General features: G+C 38.0%; 1 protein-coding gene and 1 non-coding gene across 3 annotated transcripts in view; one reads left to right on the top strand and one right to left on the bottom strand.

Annotated features, from left to right (window-relative positions):
* NPHP1 (nephrocystin 1) overlaps positions 1 to 20,793 on the bottom strand; it is a 58,189-nt gene extending 37,396 nt beyond the window's left edge. The window contains exons 1-10 of one of the 2 annotated variants that reach the window (XM_044261642.1): positions 20,695 to 20,793; positions 17,577 to 17,650; positions 14,125 to 14,185; positions 12,963 to 13,087; positions 7,660 to 7,888; positions 7,254 to 7,355; positions 4,091 to 4,191; positions 3,715 to 3,757; positions 2,354 to 2,441; positions 949 to 1,043 (exon numbers count right to left, since the gene is read on the bottom strand). In XM_044261642.1, coding sequence (XP_044117577.1) covers positions 949 to 1,043; positions 2,354 to 2,441; positions 3,715 to 3,757; positions 4,091 to 4,191; positions 7,254 to 7,355; positions 7,660 to 7,888; positions 12,963 to 13,087; positions 14,125 to 14,185; positions 17,577 to 17,650; positions 20,695 to 20,763 — 987 coding nt within the window. In that variant the 5' untranslated portion in view covers positions 20,764 to 20,793. The remainder of the gene's footprint in view (positions 1 to 948; positions 1,044 to 2,353; positions 2,442 to 3,714; positions 3,758 to 4,090; positions 4,192 to 7,253; positions 7,356 to 7,659; positions 7,889 to 12,962; positions 13,088 to 14,124; positions 14,186 to 17,576; positions 17,651 to 20,694) is intronic. The other variant, XM_044261643.1, reaches the window with a different exon arrangement.
* A 1,996-nt stretch (positions 20,794 to 22,789) lies between these two features.
* Positions 22,790 to 22,896, top strand: LOC122916633. Its single transcript, XR_006386260.1, has one exon. It is a non-coding gene; the product is annotated as a U6 spliceosomal RNA (small nuclear RNA).
* The last annotated feature ends 1,354 nt before the right edge of the window (positions 22,897 to 24,250 follow it).

Here is a 24,250-nt window from a genome sequence, read left to right as displayed (position 1 = left end):
CAATCAGGTTTCTTATTTAAAAACATGTTCAACTCTTAACATTCTGCTTTATGATCATTGGCCTTTTCATTCAAAGACCTTATATCATGGAAAAAGTAAGACAATATCTAACAGTTTGCAACATTTTCAATTTAAGAAATGAGAGCTGAATATTTAGCTCTCTGGGTACAAGTTCATGACATTGAATGCCATTATTCAAGTACTAGTACACTAAGCAGACCAAACACAACGTCTTTCCTGACTTGCAATAAAAGATACTTCACACTAAGAAGGCCCCAGGCAATGCTCAGGGTGAGAGGGGAAAGTTCTACACCACCTCTCCCCACAAAACCTAAACATATTGGGCCCTCTTATTCTTCCCTTGAGGCTCTGAGAGAGGAAGGGAGAAAAGGCAGAAGGTAAACAGGAAAGAGAGTGATATACTCTAATGTGGAGAGTGTAATTATATATCCAGAGTATTTCTTGAAGTATTTCTTACTTCAAGTACTCAGGATACCAGGACTCTTTCGCCCTAAGCTCCCCCCAAAAAAGTATAATTATAAAAATCTTTCAACTTTCTCATTTCCATTTAATTAAAAAAATTATCACTACTAGTGATATTGGCTAATATTTATTAAGTTATCATGTGCCAGACACTGTTCTAAGCCCTCCACACATATAATGTAATTCTCATAATAACCCTATGTTAGAGGTATTATTATCATTCCCTTTTATACATATGCAAAGAATGAGTAAGAGACATACCTCATATTACTTCTTTTGTAAAATGGAAGAAGAGAGCAACAATTTTGTTGTCTTAGTAATGAAATGATCACTGAGTAATTAAAAATTAAAATAGAGACAATTTTTTTATTTTCTAGAATGCATTAATCAATTTACACGTTATCTGTATTGCAGCCATAACGAAATCTGGAAAGGTATAATTTTGCCGATAGCAACCATACTCACGGTGCCTGTTTTAGCATCCCACATTAGATCCCTGAAGGCCAGTTGTGAAGGAGTGAGCTCTGGCTGTAAGAAGTAACTTGCCCGAAACTGATTCCCTGAGAAAATAATTTTTCCTTTATTTTCTTACAGAGAAAGGGATGAAATACAAAGCCAAAAATGTATAATGTTATGCAACAAATTTAGGAAACAGACATCCAAAATGTCAAGTTGCCTACTAGGAACTTGCTTTGTAAGACATGTATGGCAATGGCGATTTCCTTACTGGTAAGAAAAACGGTAGAAAAAGTAAAGACAGAAGCACATAAGAGCTGATCTTAAAGTAGCTTTAAGAAAGACCTTAAAAACTTTTAGGCCAACAGCGTGCCCTGTGATAAAGATGATCCATTCAAATATTTTTGTAAAAAGCAGAAAATATATAAACACTCTTTAGAAAAATATATGATTATTAATTTTACTTAACACAAAACCGTTATTATACTGTTTTCTCATACTTCAGTTATAAAGAATAAGGATTACAAAATCACTTATTCATTTGAGAAATAATTTCTGAGTTCCCACTGTGTGCTAGGCACTCTGCCAGGACCTGCAAATACATATGTGAATCAGAGAAATATGGCCCCTGTCATTTACAGTTGGGTGGGGGAAATAATTAAAAAAAAAAAAGTAGAAGAGAGAAAAAAAATTATAAACTAACTTAGACCCATAAAGGGTGCTCAAGTGGAAGGGTATTATTGAAAGAACGCATCTCTTGGAAGATGGAATTCCCTGGGATGCAAAGGATGAGAAGTTGCTGGACATTCAGGGAGGGCTGAGAAGAGCCTTCCCGGCCGAGGAGCCTCAAAGCAGCCTTTCCATAGATAACTCAACAACTCAGGATATATAGGAAATCCTCCCCAACATCATTTCTCTTTAACGAGCTTATGGACAAATGTTGTTAAGTACAGAAAAATCCAAGAACAAATAAGAAAACAGAAATGCAAATGGATAATAACTCTTCAGAAAAGTCTTTGTGCAAAGAAATGGAGAGAAAGGGAGGCTGTGGCTAACGTGGGATAGGGTGAGGGGAGCTGGGTCTTAGGGGTATCAGGCATGCTCGTAGACTGGTGAGGGCAGGAACCAGTAAGGGGAAGGTGGGCTGAAGATACACAAAAGGGCTCATAATTAAAACAGTCACATTTTTGAAATAAAGCAAAGGGTCTAGAAGCCAGAGCACAGGTAAACAGACCGGCATCTAACAGGATCAGGGAAGGATCTGCCCTAGGAAATACAAAGGAATAGAGGAGTACCAAAGAGATGTGATATTCAACAACTTTTTAAACAGCTTATTTTGGCTAAAACAATAACATTAGACATAAAACTTCGCTGCTTAACTACAAGCTTGTGGTGGCTCAGCGACAACTGTTACCTTCCTCCAGAAGCTGGAAGAGTGTGGAGGGCCTGAACCCTGCAGGAATAGCTCCCATTGTGGTCAACACATCAACAGTGTTTATCTGCTGAAGACAGTAAAGACAAAAAACTGAGTTGTTTCCTCACCTCCATAATACTTTCTCTTACCACTATAGCAAAGACGAGGCAGAAAAGGAAAACACGAACATGCAGAATTTAGTGGACAAATACAGCAATTTGAGCCCAAAGTCCAGAGGATGCCATCCATCACTGAATCCTAGTAGCTTCCAAGAACCTCAGCCCCATGCAGTGCCTGGTGGGCAGAGCTCTGTGCTCCAGACCAGGTGCTTCCTGTACATCTTTCATCAAAATGTCCCTACTCTGGGCGCCTGGGTGGCTCAGTGGGTTAAGCTGCTGCCTTCGGCTCAGGTCATGATCTCAGGGTCCTGGGATCGAGTCCCGCATCGGGCTCTCTGCTCAGGGGGGAGCCTGCTTCCTCCTCTCTCTCTCTCTGCCTGTCTCTGCCTGCTTGTGATCTCTCTCTGTCAAATAAATAAATAAAATCTTAAAAAAAAAAAAATGTCCCTACTCTGGTCCCGCCCTGTGGTGTACTGCCACATAACAGATGAGTGAACATCAGAAACTGATATGCACTGAAGAATTCATGGCCTTTTTGTATATGTGTACATACACACACATACATACATATGAGCATGTCCATGTAAGCAATAGGTAGGGTAAGAGGTCAGGAAGCATACTGACTAAACTATTAATGGTGATTAGTTACGGGAGGGAAGGAGTGAATTTTCATTTTGTTATGGAACTCTTTTAAATGATAGGAATATGAATAATTTACTTTCTTGAGCTTTTTGGAATTTTTTAAAAAAAGATTTTATTTATTTGACAGAGAGTGACGCAGTGAGAGAGGGAGCACAAACAGAGGGAGTGGGAGAGGGAAAAGCAGGCTTCCCACTGAGCAGGGAGCCCAATGCGGGGCTCGATCTCAGGACCCTGGGATCATGACCTGAGCTGAAAGCACTTAATGACTAGCAACCTAGGTGCATCTGGAATTTTTCACATTAACGGAATTTAACATCAGCCTTTATCCAAATGGTAGAAAATTCAGGCAGAATCAACAAGATATAGTTTCAAGCCCTCAAATCTACTTTTCTTATAGAAAAGGCCTAAGGAGAAATACTACTTGGAGCACGGCTTATTAAGCCAGAGCCATATGATTTATGCTCTGTACATTCCATGCTTTGTACCCTATTTAAGACCCAATGTTATCTTCTAAAGTCTCCATCCTGTTTTGATTCTGCACTCTATCAGAACTGTTAGGTAACAAAACATGACATCATTAACAGAACAGGTGATACCAACCTCTGAGATAGCTTTTCGGACAGCACTCCAGTGAGAATCAGTTCTGGGGGGGCCAAAATAGCGAGGTGAGTGCACAGGCAGCTCATGCTTATTGACTCCATTTTGGAGCATCATCAATCAAAGCACAAAGCACTTAATTGTCAATAAGTTCTAAAAATTTACAACTCTCTAAATGAAACCTAGAAAGAATAATATCATGCACTACAAATAATGATGAAATTAAATTAGTACTGATCTTTAAGCAAATAGTAACACAAAAAGCACTGTTCTCAAACTGTAAATTGTCTCGGTTTCAAAAATTCTTGAATTGTTTACAACAGTAAAAATAAACAAAAAGTTTCTTAAACTCACTCTGATATCCTCTCACACCTTTTACCTTTGTTTAACTTCTTCCCCCTCTGCTGTTTGGTCCTCCACCTCCACATCTTCTTCACTGCCTTCTTCACTTGAGTCTTGGCCACCTTCTTTATTACAGGGCTGGAAAATTATCAAAATATGAAGTGCTTTTTACCTAACGCAAAAATCAACCAATAAAAATATTTTCAGAAAGGCTCAACTATAGGTGGGAATATATGCAATGGGTTTATCAAAAATCTGTGGGAAAAAGATTTCAACATAGTGTCAATAACTTCATTATCTGAAATACAAGAATAGAGATAGAGAGCAAGTTTAATCAAAATAAATTCCCAGTGGAATTTATTACAATGAATAAAAAAAGAAGGTAGAAATAAAAGAAGTTGGAAGTGTTAAAGTGTTAAGAAAAGTGTTAGAATTAAGTAATGTTGAGATAGGGATGTCCTTGCCAATTATAGTACCAAAACCAAAAATCATAAACGGAAACACTGAGAGACTTAGCAACATAAAAAATAGACTGGTTCTAAGTCAACAAAGAAAATACCTGTCACAGATTTCCAAGGCTTAATACCCTTAGTCTGAAAATATTATGATACTCTTATAAATCAGTACAATTTAAACAAATCTGTTAGAAAAATGGTCAAAAGAACTGAAAAGGCAATTTACAAAGAAGACATAGAAATGGTCATAAAGTGTATGAAATGATGTTCTACCTTATTAGCAGTACAATAAATGCAAATAAAAACAATAACGGGCCTCTTTCTTGCCTACCACACTGGCAAAAGGATAAATGGCAGCCATCCAAAGCACATGTGTGGGGGAAAAAGTGCTCCTAGATGCTGGGGAGGAGGGAACAAACAAGCATGACTTTTCTGAAAGGCAACATGGCAAACTAAATGAAAATAAATGTGTAAGTCTTTTGAACCAGCAATAAGCACCCAGAAATATGTCTGAGGGCGATAAACCAGACAAACCTACAAAGATGTCTGTGTTGACTGATCACAACACAGGTTGCTGGTTGTCTCCCACATAATCTTTTCTTTTCTAACAGAATCCCTGATTTTAGCAATGAGCCAGCTAAAAGTCTATATTTTTCAAACCCTCCTTGTATCTAGGTGTAACAAGAGACTCAATTCTGATCAAGGAGATATCACTGGAAGTTTCTTGTATAAATTTTAGGAAACTGTCTTAAGAAGATAGCAGCTCATACCTTTTGGTCTCTTATTCCCCTTCTTTCGCTTTTTCGAATCATTAAAAGATCTAGCAGCCAACTAATCTATCTCTTTAGATAACCCTTGGAAGACCTGTCTCCCACTTAATTACAGAGTAATATGCCTTTGTCCATACTTCTTCCATGCACAAGAGAAATATGCTTCTACCTTACTTAAGCCACTATTTGGAGGGATCTTTTGTATCACATAGTGGAAGCTAACTGTAGCTCCATCTGACATAATTTGTAGTTCTTAGAGGCTGGATGCAACATGTCTACCTACATGACCTTGGAATACTATGCTACCAATGAAAAGGATGATTCAAACTTGAACTGTGTAAAATACCAGTTATGTGCGGCTACTGACACTTGAAGTGTGACTAGTTCAAACTGAGATGTGCTATGTAGGTGTAAAATACACACTGGAATTTGAAGACTTGGTATAAAAAAAGAGAAAATATTTTAAAATATTGATTATAAGTTGAAATGATAATATTTTGATATATTAGATAATATAAATACATTATTTAAAATGTCACCTGTTTTTTTCCTTTTTGTAAATGCATGTGGTCTAATAAAAAATATGTATATATTTGGTCTTTATTCCCAGTTCTTGGCAAGAGTTCCTGGAACTCTTGGAACTTCCTGAGTGATATGAGTGTCTTATATTATTCATAACATAACATAAGCCCCCTTCAACCAGACTTGAGTTTATGCTAATGAGGTGATGGAGTGGGGGTGGGGCCCAGGCTGCCAGAGGAATCAACCATGTGGTTAGAAGGTTAGAACTTTCAGCGCCCCACCACACCACCCTCTTCACCTTCAGCAAGGATAAAGGAGTAGGAAACTGAATTCAATCACCAATGGCCGATCACTTAATAATCGTGCCATGCCTATGTAACAAAACCTCCACTGAAACCTCTAAAAGACAGGGTTTCGGAAGCCTTCCAGGTTGGGGACCACGAAGAAGTGTACTGGTTGATGGGGGTGGGGAAGCCCCAGAAAAGGCATGGAAAATCCAGATCCCACTCCTTCCATCTCCCCATACCTTGCCCTATCCATGCCTTCCATTTGGCTGTTCCTGAGCTGCAGCCTTATGATAAACTGGTAAACACAAGTAAGGTGTTTTCCTGAGCTCTGTGAGTCCCTACAGCAAGTTATCAAGCTTGAGGAGGCCTGTGGAAACTAAATTTACAGCTGGTCACTCAGAAGCACAGGTGGCCCATGGGACTTGGGATTGGTATCTGAATTAGAGCAGCTTGTGGGGTGAGCCCTTAACTTGACAGGTCTGCACGAACTCCAGGAGTTAGTGTCAGAATTAAATTGGATTACTGGACACCTGATTGGTTTCAGAGAACTGGTGTAGAAAACAACATGTATTTGGTGTTAGAAAAAAAACACACAATTAAGTGTTAGAAGTGGTGTCAGAAAAAAAGACATCTCAGTGTGGTTATGAGAAAATTTAAAATTACATTTGTAGTTTGCATTATTTTCCTATTGGACAGCGCTGATCCAGAGAGATATCTACATATATTGGCAAAGAAAATGACCATGTTATATAATGAAATATTTAAAAAAAAAGGGTGGCAAACATGCATATATGTACGTGTACATCCTTGTAAGGGATCATATATTGCCATTAACTGTGGCTTCATTTGACAACAAACAACACACTCTTACTAATTCTTCTGATCAGCATGAATCCACAAAGCACTTTGTGTTATAACATTCTAGGCCTCACATGCATAACAGCACTTCACAGACCCCTAGCACTGTTAACACACAAGGTTTTCCCCAGGTCCTGTCGCTCTAAAATTGAAGTAAATTCTATATCCCAAGTTATTCACTAGTCAATTGATCAAAGAATACAGCTGAACATTTTATTAAAAATGAAGACAAGTTTTGAAAAAAAAATTTTTAATGGAAAAATGTTTTCAAAGGAGAAAAAGGGAAAGAATAAACAATAAAGACTAACCTCCACGTAGGTTCTGGGAATGAGACCTTTGTTTCCTTTGGCATTCTTAGCTATCCACCAACCATCAGGTTTTTTTTCAATTATAAGGAGAATTTCCCCCTTCTTAAATCAAAACAAAGTAAGACATTTTAAATTAAAATTGACCCCTAAGTCAGAAATTATCAACACTGAAACTATTTTCTAAAATAGAATAGCATTTAATTTCACCATTCTCCTACTAGGTAACTTTGATGACATAATTTTACATGATTACTGCCAGTAAATCATAATTTTAACTTATTTTATTAAAACAGATGGTCTTTAAAAACAATACCAGGAATATGTAATATAGGCATATAGGTAGAGTTTTATTATTCTGTCAAGTATGCAAACTTATCCTTAGGTTACGTTCTAGTCTTGTTTCTACCTTAAATGTAAGATCCCCAGCTTGCTGAGCAGCAAAATCTCCAACAGCAATGTATTCTTTACTTGTCTGGCTGTGGGATTCATTTTCCTGTTTCTCTTCCTCTTCTGTTTCTTCTTCCTCCCCACCACTTTCTTCACTTTCTTCACCATCATCATCTTCTTCTTTTTCAGCTTCTTCATCTTCGTCAGCAGAGTCGTCATCTTCCTCTCTTTCAGAAGGTGTCTTGATTCTGTGAAAAACAGTTCTATGATAAGGATCACTTGAAATAACGTCTAAGAACAGATCGAGTATGAGGACAGCTACTATGTATAGAAGATCCTGCCCATATTTGGAACTGGGTAAATAAAGGAAATAAGGAGAAAGCACAGCTCATGGTTTCTACCATCTAACCAACAATGTGTGACTTGAAGGACTGAGTGGGGAAGGGGTTACTCTATCTGAGGCACATGTGGGACACCGCGGAGCATGCATGGGACTTGAGGGTATGGGATGTGTTTTCAAGTCTTGGATTCATCCATTCAGCAAATGCTGCTCGAGCACTGTAACACATGGTTAGAGCATGGGTTCTGAGTTCACATCTGGCACCGTCGTCTCCTTGTTGAGTGACCTGGCATAGCTTTCTTTTAAGTTTTCCATTCCTCACTGGTAAAGTGAAGGTAATAAAAGAACCTGCCTCACAGGACTGTCATGAAGGTTACATGAGTTACAAATCTGAAGAGGATTTAGAACAGGGCCTGCCTTTCGCAAGTCTTTAATAGAGGTCAGCTATGATGATAATGATGTATGTCAGGTTCATGTCAACCAACCTGGATACAAAACCTGGCAAACCAGATGAACAATTCCCTGTCCTCAAGGAGCTTACAGAGAGAGAGACAATCTAGAAAACGAGTCATTACAATATAGTTTGATAGGTAAATTAGAGGTATACACAGGATATTAAGGAAATATAGAGAGGGACATTCAACCTACACTACATGGGTAGGGATGGGGAAAGGCTTAGAATTAGGTCTGGAGGGATGACTTGGAATTAATGAATTAAAAAGGAAGTAGAAAGGGGGGGAGTGGTGAAAGGAGGATCAAGTTGGGGGAACCTCAAGTAGCTCACGAATGGTAGGACAAGTTTTGAAGAAATGAGTAAGAAAGAGATGAGGCTGAAAAGAGGTGAGCAGAATGCAGCCCAAGTGAGCTTTCTTTCTAAAAATGAAGTAAGAGAAGGCCATGATCTCATCTGTACTTTGGAAAGATGACTAGGCTACAATGTGGGGAACAGATTGGAAAAAGGGCTAAAGGCAAAGACAGTTGGGAAAAGTGAAACAAGACAACAGTATAAACTAAAAAAAAGCCAAAACCAAAACCCAAACCAAAAAACAAAAAAACAGCCTTAGGATGAAGAGAAAGACATTTGGAAAGATATTAAGGAGGTACAGTGGGAGGTGAGGAAAGAGAGAAGAACTAAAATAATACCAGTGTGGATGAGTCACTAAATCTCTCTTTGTTCATTCAACACTCAGCAAAGTCATCAAATATCATCAAACATAGTGTGACAGACGCTATGTGCTGGGATACGACAGAGATCTTTGTTCTTAGAAAGAAACTTATCTTAGAAATGGGGATAGAGGGGCGCCTAGGTGGCTCAGTGGGTTAAGCCTCTGCCTTTTGCTCAGGTCATGATCTCCTGGTCCTGGGATTGAGCCCTGCATGGGACTCTCTGCTCAGTAGGGAGCCTACTTCCCCGCCCCCCCCCACTCTTTGCCTGCTGCTCTGCCTACCTGTGATCTCTATCAAATAAATAAATAAATAAAATCTTTAAAAAAAAAAAACAACAGGGATAAAAATGTACTTAGACTGATGCAAATGAACATTGCTAAATATAAAACCAGCTAGTTATGAGATAGTCTCCAGAATAAAGAGTACTGGGTTCACATAGTATAAAATAGTTGTAGGATGCACTCATACCACAGTGACCTAAACATAAACAGTAACTTAATGAAGTTTTTATACCATAAAAATAAAAATCCACAAAATATGTCACATTGATTTAATGTGCCCTTTTCTTTTTTTAGGAGATCTTTTGCACATATTTTATGAGTCAATTATTCTAAAATGTTGCCAAGGATAACGGAAACTTCACATGATTATTCATGGTTCTTCTTCACTGTGTTAAGACAGTGAATTTCAATTATTGGTTTTTGAATGTTAAACTAACCCTGCATTCTAGAATAAATTTCACTTAGTTATACTGTATTGTTATTTTGAAATGACACTGGATTCTGTTTGCTAATATTTTCTATTGGGTTTGTTCATGTGTTCATGAGGCCCTTGCCATTTTCTTACAATATTCTTGTCAAGTTTTGATACCTAAAGCTCTTTAGGTATTCCCAAATGACTTGGGAAATGTTCTTCTACTCTCAATAAAGGTTTGTAATCCTGGTATTATTTTTTTTAAATGTTTGCAGCAATCCATCAGTAAAACCACACGAGAGCTGATTCCGTGGGAAGGTTTTTAATCATACATTCAACTTCTTAATAGATATTTTAGCAGGACTATTAAGATTTTCCTCTTCAGCTTGTGTCAAGTACTTTTTATTTTTCAGAAAAGTATTTTTTTTATTTAATTATTATTATTAATATATAATATATTATTTGCCCTAGGGGTAAAAATCTCTGAATCATCAGTCTTACACGATTCATAGCATTCGCCATAGCACATACCCTCCCCAATGTCCGTAACCCAACCACCGTCTCACTACCCCCCACCCCCCAGCAACCCTATTTGTTTTGTGAGATTAAGAGTCTCTTATGATTTGCATCCTTCCCGATCCCATCTTGTTTCATTTTTTCTCAAGAAAATTATTTTATCTAGATTTTCAAACATATTGGCATAAACTTATTCATAATATCTTCACGGCATCCTTTTAACTTCTGTAACATTCGTAGTGATTAGTTTTCATCCCTGGGTTTTTGTTGTTATTGTTGTTGTTTTCCCTTCTCTTCCTCTTTCCTTGATCAGTCTTGCTAAGAATTTATCCATTTAACTAATTCTTCCAAAGAACCAACTTTTGGCATTACTGATGTTATCTACTGTATGACTTTTTATTATTTCCTGTTTTCTGCTCTTATTCTATAATTTTCTCCTTTCTACTTGCCTTGGGTTTAATCTCTTATTCTTCTTCTGTTTTCTTAGTTCGAAACTTCAGTAACTAATACTCAACTTTTCTTCTTTTCTAAGGTATGCACTTAAAGCTATAAATTTTGTTAGCAGCCATTTCTCTGCTTGATTCCTCCTTATCCATCCAAGCTATCCATCTCTTCCAGAAAATTCTGTAATAAGTCGGCAACAGTTGTTGTATAGTTCTTGTTTGTTAATTTTCACATTTGGGTCATCCGAGTTTCTACTGATTATTCTTTCTCTTTATTAAATACATGACATTTTCCACCTCTTTGAATCTATATATTAAATCAGACTGAGAAACCTCTCAGTCATTATTTCATCAGATACTTTTACAGTTGTAGAATGTTCATTTTCTACATCTGAATGTTTTTAAAATACTTAAAATACTTTTTTCCATTTCATCCATCTTTTCTTCTTTTAACATATTAATCATTATTTAGAAGTCCTTGTCAGCTAACTGTATTATCTAGTTTGGATCTAAGTCTTCTTTTATTGACTGTCTTATTATTCAATTACTGATTACTTATTCACCCCTACTCTTTTTTTTAAGATTTTATTTATTTATTTGACAGAGAAAGAGAGATCACAAGTAGGCAGAGAGAGATGGGGAAGCAGGCTCCACGCTGAGCAGAGAACCCAATACGGGGCTTGATCCCAGGAGCCTGAGATCACGACCTGAGCTGAAGGCAGAGGATTAATCCACTGAGCCACCTAGGAGCCTCATCACCCCTACTCTTTTGTACTTCCAGTAATTCCTCTATTAGGGGATATTACAGATGAGACATTTAGAGACTTTGGATTATGCCATCTTTCTTTATTGAGTATTGAATTTTATTCTGTTACACAGTTAAATTAGCACCTTCTTGTTAAGGTCTAGTTTTAGGCTTGGACAAGATCTACTTCAGTTTTGTCTTTGTTTCAAGATCACAGTTCTCAGTATTAGGGTATTTTCATTACTCTTAATAAGAGCAATGACAATGACAATGACAGCAGGACTAAGGCCTCCTGTGATCTCCACTAAATGCCTGAAGCATTCACCAAAGTCTCTTTATTCTAGCTGGGTACAAACTCCAATATTTCTCCAGGATTGTCTGACTTCCAGAATCTTTTAAAATCTCAGTCTCCTAGCAGGTACTTTCTGCCAGTGCTTCTGGAATCACAGTTTGGGTAGCCCAGGAATCTATTCAGATTTCTGTAGTTGTCTCTTACAACTCCCTTCTCTCTCCCACAGTCCCAATGGCCTTGGGAACTCCAAAATTTGATCTCTGATCCTGAGTTCAGTGACACTGCTGCTCCCTGTTTTGGATCCACCTTTCTGTGCCACAGCCCATTAATTTTCCCCAGGGAGAGGATCTGGGTGAATATTGAACTCTGTTCCTGTGTTTCCTGTATTAAGGACATCAGCCCTACTGGACTAATGTTCAGTGACTTTGACCAGCTGTTTCATATATTTTTTCCAGATTTTATAGTTATTTATAGTAGGAAAGTTAAGTCCAAAACCAGCTACATTGTCATTCTCAGTACTAGAAGTTAGTAGAAATTCTAGAATCCTTGGATCTACATCCATTTTCCCCATTGGCATTTTCCCCAGGATATAGTGTAGAAATATGTAAACAGCACTTGAAGAGTCTAAATAGTTATTTTTTTTCCTTTTTGCTTTCCACAAATTGGGTTTGTTTATACCATCAAGTTTTCTTTCTACTCTGCAAAGGCTGTTATTAACATCTACTATAGCAGAAAAGCAATGCATACTTCTGCCTTTAATTTTTAAGGAATATTTATGAAAGAAGCAAATAAACAATCCAAATAATTTCTTTTTATGTAACAACACTGACATTAAAGGCATTGTCCTTATTTTCTAACATTTGTTTATTTAGCTATTGAGATAGTTTTTTGTTTCCCTAACTAGATGATTAATTACCTAAGGGCAGAGATTGTGACTTTCACTTCTTTATATCTTTTATAGGCTCTAAGGCTTTCTATTATACATAATAAATAAATGTCAACTAATTATACTTGTTATCACCATTTGTTTATATCTATACTCTTAATATGTCTTTATTCTGAGTCAAACATCAAAACTATTGGTTACATAATATCTGAGACAAAGAAAGTAAGGAAAGAAGCATACTCAGTTATATTTTCTCTGCTTATGGACACAGCGAGTTCCTGCAGTTGATGGGTAAGCTTATCCAAAAGATTGTGCTCCTCCTCTTTTTTCTGATTATAATTCCCAACAGGGGCAGGTTCATCTGCCTATGAAAGAATATAAGTTTATTTCACCGAAGAATTTATTTCAGTTTCCTATTATATTTATTTTAGAAGGAAAAAAAATACACCCTTAAGTTCTAGAAGACAAAGTAAATGTCAATATGAGATTAGGCCTACCTTAGAGAAATAGGATGAAAAGAAATAGATTATTATGTTGAAATGTAACCCAAATGAAGAAATAAAATTATACTACTTGGCTTTTTGTTTTGTTTTCTTGCTAGCTATTCCAGACCCTCTACAGTCAGTAAGAGATAGGTTCTAGACAGAAGATAGGCCTTGGAGTCAAAAAGATGGGTGCCAATCCCAAGTTCTACCACTTACTGGCAGTGAGACATTGAGAAAGCTGCTTCACCTCTGGGAGACTCAGCTTCCCCACCCATGGAATGGCATAGTTAGATTTCAAATTTAGGGTCAGCCTGCCTCCTAAATTTAAGAGTTCTGTGTTGCTGAAATGCCAAAGAGTCATCTCTTCGGTTGGGAGATGACTTTTAGATGCCTTCCACTTTAAATGCTCTGTGAGTCTCTGGCCCTGGACACTTGGCTGAAGCTCAGGCTCATACTACTAGGGAAAATCTTGAAGGAACTTCCAAGAGTAAATTCTAGTTCCTCCTATTTCTGCAGAGTCACTGATATTAGAGCCGCCATGTGATACAAGAAGCTTCTACCCTAAGGGCCAGATTATGTACTCTCCCCACAGGGTAATGAAAATCAAGACAATTCTAAAATATAAAACATAATACTCACACAATGCAAAAATAAAAATAGCTTCTTCTTGGATTTTCTGGGTCCTCAGTGCTGGGTAAGTTCACCAAAGCTGAACTTTTCTCAGCATTCAGAGGCCTGCCTCGTCTGCTCCAACCACACACTCAGTAAGCTGGTCGGGCAAGCTGGCCCTGGTCACAGTTAGACTTCACCACCACTAAAGCAAACCCAGAAACTTACCTGCTCTAATGAATTGCCACTTAATGATAACATCTGTATACAAACAGGTTTTCTGTAATATCATTAACCGTAATACTCACTTTGTTTAATTTTTGAAGAGCATTTTTATTTTCATCTATTGCTTGTTTTAACTGGACACATCTAAATTTTTGAAAAGAAAGAAAAAAATATTAGTTTTTCTGTTGTCAAACTAGAGCGTTGTTTTATAGAATTACACATAAGTCTTCAAGCTGGCAAGGCAACTACTATATGCATGATGTTGAAAAGTTCACCCATCACCGCTTTCCCACCCACCAGCTCAAGTGATCCTCACACGCTCTAAGGCACACAGGTATGACAGCCTCGGCTCCGAAAGCTTAAGTGACTCTGAGTTTCAGTTTCCCATCTCTAAAATAAGGAAAACACTGGACTTCAAAATGCTTCTTCAGCTCTAAAATTCCATAAACCCAGGATCTAGCCCAGGAGATACCCCTAAGGACAATAATGACAAAGTGTACTGAGCAACACGGGCGCTTCCCAAGTGCCACCAAATTTGAGCCTCACGCCAATCTCACTCCGGCAGAAGGAAGGTGAGCTTCTAAGGAAGCTGGTCGATGGTGGAGACACGTGAAGACAGGGTTTAGGATTCTATAGTTGGCCTCTTCCCATGGCAGCGCCCATTCCCCCTTTGAGCTTGGCCTGTCTAGATGGGTACCCTGTTTTAATTATTCCACAGACAGCTCATATACTGTAGCTTAAGTCGTAGACCCAAGTAAGAAGTATGAAAATGACTGAAAATGGGCCACCTCTACTAATGACAGTTCTCAAAATTCAAACGCTTTCTAAAAAGAGAACCCAGGACCCTGAGACCATGACCTGAGCCAAAGGCAGAGGCTTCAACCCACCAAGCCACCCAGGCACCCCGAAGTCTGACTTTTTAAAAGTCTGTTTACAGAAAATCTGAGCCCTCTAGCTTCCCTTTATTTTGCCTCCCTCTGCTCTCCCTCTTTACTAGAGGATTCATCTCTAAAAAATAAAATTAATGAACGGCCTGAGGACAATTACAGCTGCCAAATAAATTTTCTATACACCAGGTTTAAAGCCCACGCTATTCTGGCTTTGGGCACCCCCTAGGCTAACACCTAGCTCTCAGCCCCCTGGAAATCCCCACCCACATACAAAGAACTTCACTATTCAGGGGATAATACTGTAGGAAAGAGACCTATATATATAACAGTAGAATAACCCTGGTTATTCTAACTGCTATCTAGAAAATCAAATTTAAAAAAATTTAAAAATAATCAAATCAGTCCCTCATTCTTTTTTTTTTCAGTCTCTCATTCTTAAATAAAAATGAATAATCCAAGGACCACCAGATATAATAAAGTAAGCCAGCAGCATGGAAGATAAAAAATTTACAACAAATTTTACAAGTCCAGAGGAACCAAAGACAAGAGAATCTCCCAAGTGTAAACAAAAAGACAAAGAAACAAAAACTTCCAAAGGGGAGATAAGAGACCAAGAATAGCCCAGGAGGTTCAATATCTGACTCAAAGGTGTTTCAGGAAGAAACGGACAAATACAAGTTTAAAAAAAAAAAGGGAATGATCTTTTAGTAAAAGAAAATCTCCCAGAACTCATGAGAGACAAGAGTTTCAAGTTCAAAAGACCCACTGAGTGTTTAGCAAGATAAAAAAACGACACCTAAATACATTGTGATGAAATTTTAAAACACCAAGGCTGAAAAGAAAAGCCCCAAACAGGTCAATTATAAAGGAACAATCATCAAACTTATTCATGTTGTTGAGTACAAAGAAACCTGACAATGTGTTCAAAGGTCTAAGTAGAAATTATTTTTACTGTATATCCAGCCAATTATTAATCAAGCATTGGGGCTAACTGATATTTTCAGACATACAAATGTCAATGTGAATTTTTAAATGATTGTGATGCAGATCTTTTTATACACAAAGAAGATTATTTACAGTTACTTGGGTTTAAAAATAATTATTAGGGGGCACCTGGGTGGCTCAGTGGGTTAAAGCTCTGCTCAGGTCATGATCCCACGGTCCTGGGATTGAGCCCCCGGGCTCTCTGCTCAGCAGGGAGCCTGCTTCCCCGCCCCGCCCGTCTCTCTCTGTCTGCCTCTCTGCCTACTTGTGATCTCTGTCAAGTAAATAAATAAAATCTTTAAAAAAAATAATTATCAGTTTATTAAAATAAAATTTAAAAACTTAGTTTTCTCTGGGACATTAAATTCAGCCTATAAATCTTACTCTATTTTAAAATCTAGTAAGGCAAAAAAAAAAAAATCTAGTAAGGCAAGTATAATCACCTTCACTTTTTCTTTCTTTATTATTTGATTAATTCAATTTGAACTGAATTCCTTAAGCAGTCAATCCTAATAACTGTAGTTTATTAAGTTTCCTTCCACGTTTTAAAATTCACTTCAATTTTATTTTGCTTGTAAGCACTTTGAATGCCTAAATTAAGTAAAACTTTTTCAAATGGTTCAGGTGAATCATTTAAACTAATAAAATGAATTTCATGTTCTTTTGAATGTTATACACTCTTAACTACCCAAAGCACACAGATTATCATAATAATGTCCTAAATTGAATACAACAATATGAATGGACTAATTCGATTTAGTTCACCATGCCTATGTCATTTCAAACTTGATTTAATTTTAATCTCTCTTAGGGAGATTAAATTGTCAAAACAAAACAAAAAAACACCCACCAAAAGAACAGTTTTCCCATGTCAAGGGAGTTAAAGTCTCCATCTCAAGCAAGGTAGAACTGCTAATATTTTCTGACCAGGTCCCAGGATCTGAGGCTACCGTAGGCCAAGGATCAACCATAACTCTACCTCAGCCACTCTGTGGACACTGAGCAGTTTTTATAGCTGTGGTCACAATAGCAAGTCCATAACCTTCAGGTTTAGCTTAGTTTTTCCTAGATCCAAGTTATACCATGATGTAATCCTTACATTTGATTCAAGTGGACCAAAGTCTCCAACTCCAATGAGACTCAGTGAAATTCTTTTACTTGACAGAATTCTGCAGTTCTCAGCAGTCTTCAAATATTTTAATTGCCTGCCCACTTTAATGTTTTATAGAAATTCAGGGTAGACATATAACAAACCACTGTGGGAAACTTAATTTTCTCACCTATATTAATAAGTATCTCATGGTATTGTTGTGAAAATTAATCAAGAAAGGTTTTAGAGTGTGGACCACACTGCTTGGGACATACAGAGTACAGAATAAATGTAAGCTGCTGCTTTTTAACATTTGTAATTATTTGATCTCACCATTCCATCACTATTTAGACCTGGGAGATAAAGAAAATTACAAGAAATACTTTTAAATACATTTTGGAAAGTTGCATTCATTGTTCCTCAGTATTATTTCCCATTATTGTGTCTTTTTAGATATTGTAGCATAAAGAAAGAAAGAAATAATGCCTCAAACAATTTCTATGCTATAAATACTGCCCACTGAAGTATAAGTATGGTTTCTGGGAAGTTTATATAATTTAGTAGATTTTACCTTTGGTAAATATCTCTCCTTTTACTGGCATCTAGAACTCCCTTCAATCGACTCTCAGAAAGCAAGCTATCAACCTACAATAAATAGAGACTGTTAGAATATATTGTTAAATACCATATAACCTTAGGAAATAAAATTTTAATTCTCTTTTCCTAATATTTCACAAGGAATGTTTTAAAGCATACAATGAAGTTTATAAAGAATTTCACAGAGAACCCCCATATACCCACTACCTAGATTCTACTATTAACATTTTACTATACCTTTTTGATCCATCTATTCATCAATCCATCTTATTTTTTATGTATTTCAAAGTAAATGCAATCTTCATCAATGATGCACCACGGGTATCACTAATGAGAGTTCAATGTTAAGTAAAAAATTTATGTACCATGAAATGCATATATCTTAAAATATATATTTGCTCAGTTTTGGCAAATGCATACACTCATGTAACTCTAACCCCTATCAACATAAATTACCATTACCCAGAAGGTTCCCAGAAAGGATGTACTCTTTTGTACCATCCTTTCAATCAGCATGTTTCTGAGATACTGCCATAGAGAATCATTAGTTCATTCCTTCATACTGCTCAGTAGTATTGTATGAATATGCCACAAGTTTGTTTATCTTCATTCTTGTATCTTACACCCTGACTTAGCATTTTCTAAACACTACATGTAACTTTGCCAATATATCCCCAAAAGAAATATGTACATATGTTCTTTTCTAAAGATGATGTGGGTACATATTTGGGTTTTTTTTTTTCCTAAAGATGATGTAGAGAAGATAAAGCAGATGAAAGAAGAGGAAAAGAAGAGAAATTGAAATTCACTCATTTCTTCTCTACTCTTCCTATTCTGTATCTGAGTGTTAGTTACAAGTTCACAGCTGTTGACAGAGTCAGTCATAATAGGCATGGCCCAGATGGGGTCTTGATTACTTGTCCACCACTTGGACACCAAGTTGGAAATCTGTTCATTTTTTGCTTCAGGTGTAGGCTACAGAGACAGGGAAAACCTAGCTTCCACTATCAAAGAGCCCCTCCAAGAAGACCCTTGGGGCCAAGTCTTCTGCAGTTTGACTAACCTTTGTAATTGTTTTGTTTCATCTTTGTTTTAGTAATAATTTTTTTGCCGTTTACTTCTGAAACTTTCCTGGTTCTCCCAATGTCCCATGAAATTTAAAATCATATACAGAACCATATTAAGCATCTAGCCAAAGCTCACATAAGTCAAAGCCTCATCAAGTTTTATTTCTACCAGAAGAGTATTTTGTTTTTATTGCACCACTATAAAATCTAAAATTCACTTAAGAAATATTTATCTATCAAATCTTTGTACTTTTAATTTTTTAAATTTTTATTTATTTTTTAAGATTGTATTTATTTATTTGAGATAGAGAGAAGACAGAGGGAAAGAGAGGAAGAGGGAGAAGCAGGCTCCCCACTGAGCAGGGTGCCTGATGTACTCAATCCCAGGACCCTGGGATCATGAACTGAGCCAAAGGTAGACACTTAACCCACTGAGCCTCAGGCACCCCGAATCTTTGTAGTTTTTTTTTTTAACCTTTGTACTTTTTATTTTTTTTTAAAGATTTTATTTATTTATTTGACAGAGAGAAATCACAAGTAGATGGAGAGGCAGGCAGAAAGAGAGAGGGAAGCAGGCTCCCTGCTGAGCAGAGAGCCCGATGCGGGACTCGATCCCAGGACCTGAGATCATGACCTGAGCCGAAGGCAGCGGCTTAACCACTGAGCCACCCAGGCGCCCACCTTTGTACTTTTTAAATGAGTCCGAAACAGGACCAAATATGAGCACTCAGTAAATCTCTTGTCTGTCGAAGATTAGAAAACAATTTTATTTAGTAATAGATCAAATAAAAAAAAGTAAAATTAGCAAAGCAAAATAAGAATTTTGGAAAATAAACTAACAAACCAGTAATGACTTCCTACTTTTTCTTTATTGTTTAAAGCCATATACAGTTGGTGTTTAAAATTATGAAAATAGCAAAAAAGTATGAAGAGAAACGTAATAAACATCAGCATTCTAGCACACACAGTTACTATCCTGGGATGTGTCCTTCACTCTTTCTTCTATGTATACTAGATATAAAATAATTTTATTGAAATGCTGTATATTTAATTTTATATTTTATAGTCTTTTTCTAACTAGGATTTTATCACAATATTTTCCCTAACATGCTAAAATCTTTCAACAAAATTTTAATCACACTATTATATCCTATCCTAAGTTATTTATCCATTCCCAAATTACTCATCATTTAAAAGATATCCAGTCTTTTCTAAGTAACACTATGATGAACACTTAACACAATAATCTCTGTCCCAATAAATTTTTTATTATTATGTATGGCAAATCCCTGGAAGTGTAATTACCGAGCCCCGGAGTGTGAATATTTGCTACATCTTGTTAAACTGCTTCCCAAAAATGCTGTTCCTTACACTCTGGAGCAGCGTCTATCAGTGTGTGTTTCATCACACCCTCCCCAGTACTGAGGACACATTTTAAAATATTTGTTACATTTTATTTCCTTCGCAGTTACTTGATTATTTTTTAAGTGAACTTTTCTCGTGTTTATGAGTTCCTTGCACTTCTTTAGTTCATGTCCTTTGCTAATCTGTCGTATCCTAGTATTTTTCTTACGTATTCGGATTATTCTTTGACGCCTATTTCGTTTGAGTTCAAGAGAAACAAAAACAGCCCCTACTGGAAGACGGCTCGAAGGTAAGGGGGCAATGGAGAGTGGAGGAAAGCGACAGGCGCACAGATGGTTGGAAAAGGTTGTTGAGATTAGATTTGGAAGTGAGGTGGGTTAAGGGAGTTGTCAGGTTGGAGACCGAGATGTTGGGGGTGGGCGGGGGGGGACGGCGCTTAGTCGATGGGTCAAAATTTTTGGGAGGTTCAGCTTCCCCGGGAGTTGAGTTTAGGAGCAGGAGGGGTTAGAATCGGGGTTAGTGCCGGGACGCCGGGGTGGAGGAGGGAGCGCTATAACTCGGGAAGGTACGTGGGTTGGAGATAGGCTGCCAGGATTAGGGTACACCCCAGATCTCGCCCGCCGCCGGTGCCCAGCCCCGGCCTGGACAGCCAGACGCTACCTGTAGCTTCAATTCCTGACTTCGGCGCTGCAGGGCCTGCAAAGGATAGCGCTGCCGCCTGGCCAGCATCTCTCTCGCCTCGGCGCTGAGCGCGCACCGGTCGCCAGGGAAACCACGGCGGCGGCGTGGGACGGTGACGCAATCACTGCGCGTCCGCTTTGCAAAATAAAGAACCTGGAGGTCGTCCTGTGTTGTGGTGGCGGCTCCGCTGCTCCTAGACTCGGATTAGGCCCGCTGCCCAGGTAGTCCTCTTTTACCGGCCAGTTCTGCAGGGTTGGGGTGGAGATGGGAGAGAATGCCCGACGGTGTCGGGAGCTACCTGTTCTATGGTACCTCAATATTACCACGCCGTTACTGTCGGGGTTCCCCCGTGTTACGGCATTTGTTTTCTGATGCAATTTTTGCTAAACGAAACTTAAGGTATAATTTAAGCATCTTAAACTCTTAAATTAACTGCAAGAATAGCTTTCCTATGTGGCCTTCGTGGGATACATGATTTTGTCGCATATTCTCATTTCAAAGGACAGTTTTTAGTTCTTTGCCATTTGGGGAATTGATGGTTCTGTTTCATTTTAGTTTTGCGCGTTGTCCATCCTGAGTTCTGGGACGACGGTGATTTTCTGTTCAGCAAGTATGTGAGCAAATAATTATGGTTCTCTCAGGGAGATTGTAATACCATTTCCCCAGGTGGTATTGAATCCTTTAAGTCCCAGTTCCCAAACTTGGCACTACACCGAAGAATGATGATGATGGAGCTCACTTTTCAAATGATGAACTACCCTAAATGAATGCTCTTCAGCACAGAAAACTGGTTGATTCCACAGGCCCAACTACTATGCTAGTTATTTGTGTATTTTTCCTTCAAATATAGAGAAAAGTGACGTGTCCACCTCGTTGAATTTTCATATTGAGCACACCCTCATGTCACATCGCCCAGAATGGGATACAGATTATCAGTACCCTAAGTAGTCTTCCCTTCCTAATCCCTACCCACCTCCCTATGCCATAACTAAACACTGTCCTGACTTCTAAAAACAAAAACTTGATTTGCCGGAGAAAGACAACTATCATATGCTCTCCCTGATATGAGGAAGTGGAGATGCAAAATGGGGAGTTAAGGGGGGTAAGAGAAGAATGAATGAAACAGGATGGGATTGGGAGGGGGACAAACCATAAGTGGCTCTTAATCTCACAAAACAAACTGAGGGTTGCTGGGGGGAGGGGGTTTGGGAGAGGGGGGTGGGGTTATGGACACTGGGGAGGGTATGTGCTATGGTGAGTGCTGTGAAATGTGTAAACCTGGCGATTCACAGACCTGTACCCCTGGGGATAAAAATACATTATATGTTTATAAAAAATAAAATTTTAAAAAAAACTTGATTTGCCTCTTTTAAAACTGTACAGTGGAACCATGCAGTGTGTCCTGGCATCTTCTTCGGGCTTTTTTCAGTCAACATGTCTGTAAGATGCACCTCTATCATTGTATGTAGTTCAATTTGTTAAGTTCTCATTGCTCTCTGGCATTTTGTGTATGATACACTCAATATACTTACTTATTCCACTGTTGCTGGACATGTGGGTAGTTTTCAGTTGAGGCTGTTGTAAACAGTGCTGTTGCTTACATATATGCATAGTACAAGCATATGTACACAGTGCTGGGCCACAGGGCATGTTTTATGTTCCGCTTTAGTAGATACTGCCTATTTTCCCAAAGTTGTACCAATTTACTCTACTTTTATGGGGTTTTGTTCTTAACCTTGAAAACTTGGTATTATCTGCTTTTTTTGGTTCATGTCTTTATTTTGAATTAACTTCTCTATTATGACTCATGATACTTTAAAATTCACTTAAATAGCCAGACATAGTATTTTCATTAAAAGGGTTTGTAACAGGGGCATCTGGGTCGCTCGGTTGGTTAAGCGTTTGACTTCAGCTCAGGTCATGATCTCAGGGCTCTGGGATATGCCCCACGTTGGACTCCATGCTCAGCGGAGAGCCTGCTTCTCCCTCTCCCTTTGCCCTCCCCCTGCTTGTGTGCAGGCACTCTCTCTCTCCCAAATAGATAAATAACATTTTTAAGAAAGGAGATGTAACAGGGCCTACTTGGGTGGCACATGTACTAAAATTGAACTGATACAGAGAAGCTTACCATGGCCCCTGTGCAAGGATGACATGCAAATTCATGGAGCATTCTATATGTTAAGAAAAAATTGTAACAGGGGCGCCTGGGTGGCTCAGTGGGTTAAGCCGCTGCCTTCGGCTCAGGTCATGATCTCAGGGTCCTGGGATCAAGTCCTGCATCGGGCTCTCTGCTCAGCGGGGAGCCTGCTTCCTCCTCTTTCTCTCTGCCTACTTGTGATCTCTCTCTGTCAAATAAATAAATAAAATCTTTAAAAAAAAAAAAAGAAAAAATTGTAACAAATGAGACAAATGAGAAAGGATTGCTATAAAATTTTTAAATGGATTTATCAGTACTTCTAAGCGATATTTTAAGAGCTTATCAAAATTCATTTATGAGATCCTTATTTATTTTAAATATATGTATCTATAAATTAGAAAAAATATTCTATATCTGATTTGTAAGGATTTCCTTATTTTAAATGGAAAAGTTACAGGGTCATGAATATAGTATAAGTCTATGTTGGTAAAAATAAACAAAACCCCTACGTGTTTTGTATGTATAAGCAATGGGGAAGGATGCAAAAAAACTTCCTACTGCTGTTCACCTCAGGTGGACATTTTCTACCATATTCAGGGTTATAACCATTGATTCCTTTGAATCTTGGATCAGCATCAACATCACTTAGGAGCTTGTTAGAAATGCATATTCTTGGGCCCCACCACAGACTTACGGCATCTGTACCTGTATTTTAATAATACCCTTGTGTTTCATGTGTACATTTAAGGCTGAAAAATACTATTTAAGTGTTCAGTGTGCTATAGGGATGAGATTACTCAGCTGTCTTTTTCATTAATTTGTATTTCTTTTGATTTGTAATGATCAGCAGTCACCTTAACAGTAGTCATTGCTTCCTTGTTATCCCTTGATGCCATTATGAAAATCAAAGTGATGTGGGAAACAAAGGCAAAAGAAAACCTGAATTCCCTTACTACTTACATTGACAAGTCTCTGAAACAGGCAGTGACTTTCCTTTAGGAACTGTTTCCTCAATGTTAATACTTTGCTAAGGGCAGTCATTAGCCTGACCCCCAGGATCCTGTAAGTCTACTTTAACATACAAAAATTACTTTGGAAACTTCCTTCATCTCTACCTCACAAGATACATGTTGGCAATTATCCCCGAAGCATATGACCCAACATCTGAAGGGTCTCATGACTGAGTTTTGGGTTGTTTTTTTTTAAATAATAGTGTTTTGTTTCGTTTTGTGTTTTTTACTAACACATAATGTATTATTTGCCCCATGGGTACAGGTCTGTGAATCAATAGGCTTACACAATTCACAACACTTACCATAACACATACCCTCCCCAGTGTCCATAACCCAGCCACCCTGTCCCTACCTCCCCACCCCGCAGCAACCCTGTTTGTTTCGT

Source organism: Neovison vison, chromosome 8 (genome assembly GCF_020171115.1).
Source record: "Neovison vison isolate M4711 chromosome 8, ASM_NN_V1, whole genome shotgun sequence".
NCBI classification, from domain to species: Eukaryota; Metazoa; Chordata; class Mammalia; order Carnivora; family Mustelidae; genus Neogale; species Neogale vison.
This window is presented reverse-complemented; position numbering and strand designations above follow the sequence as displayed.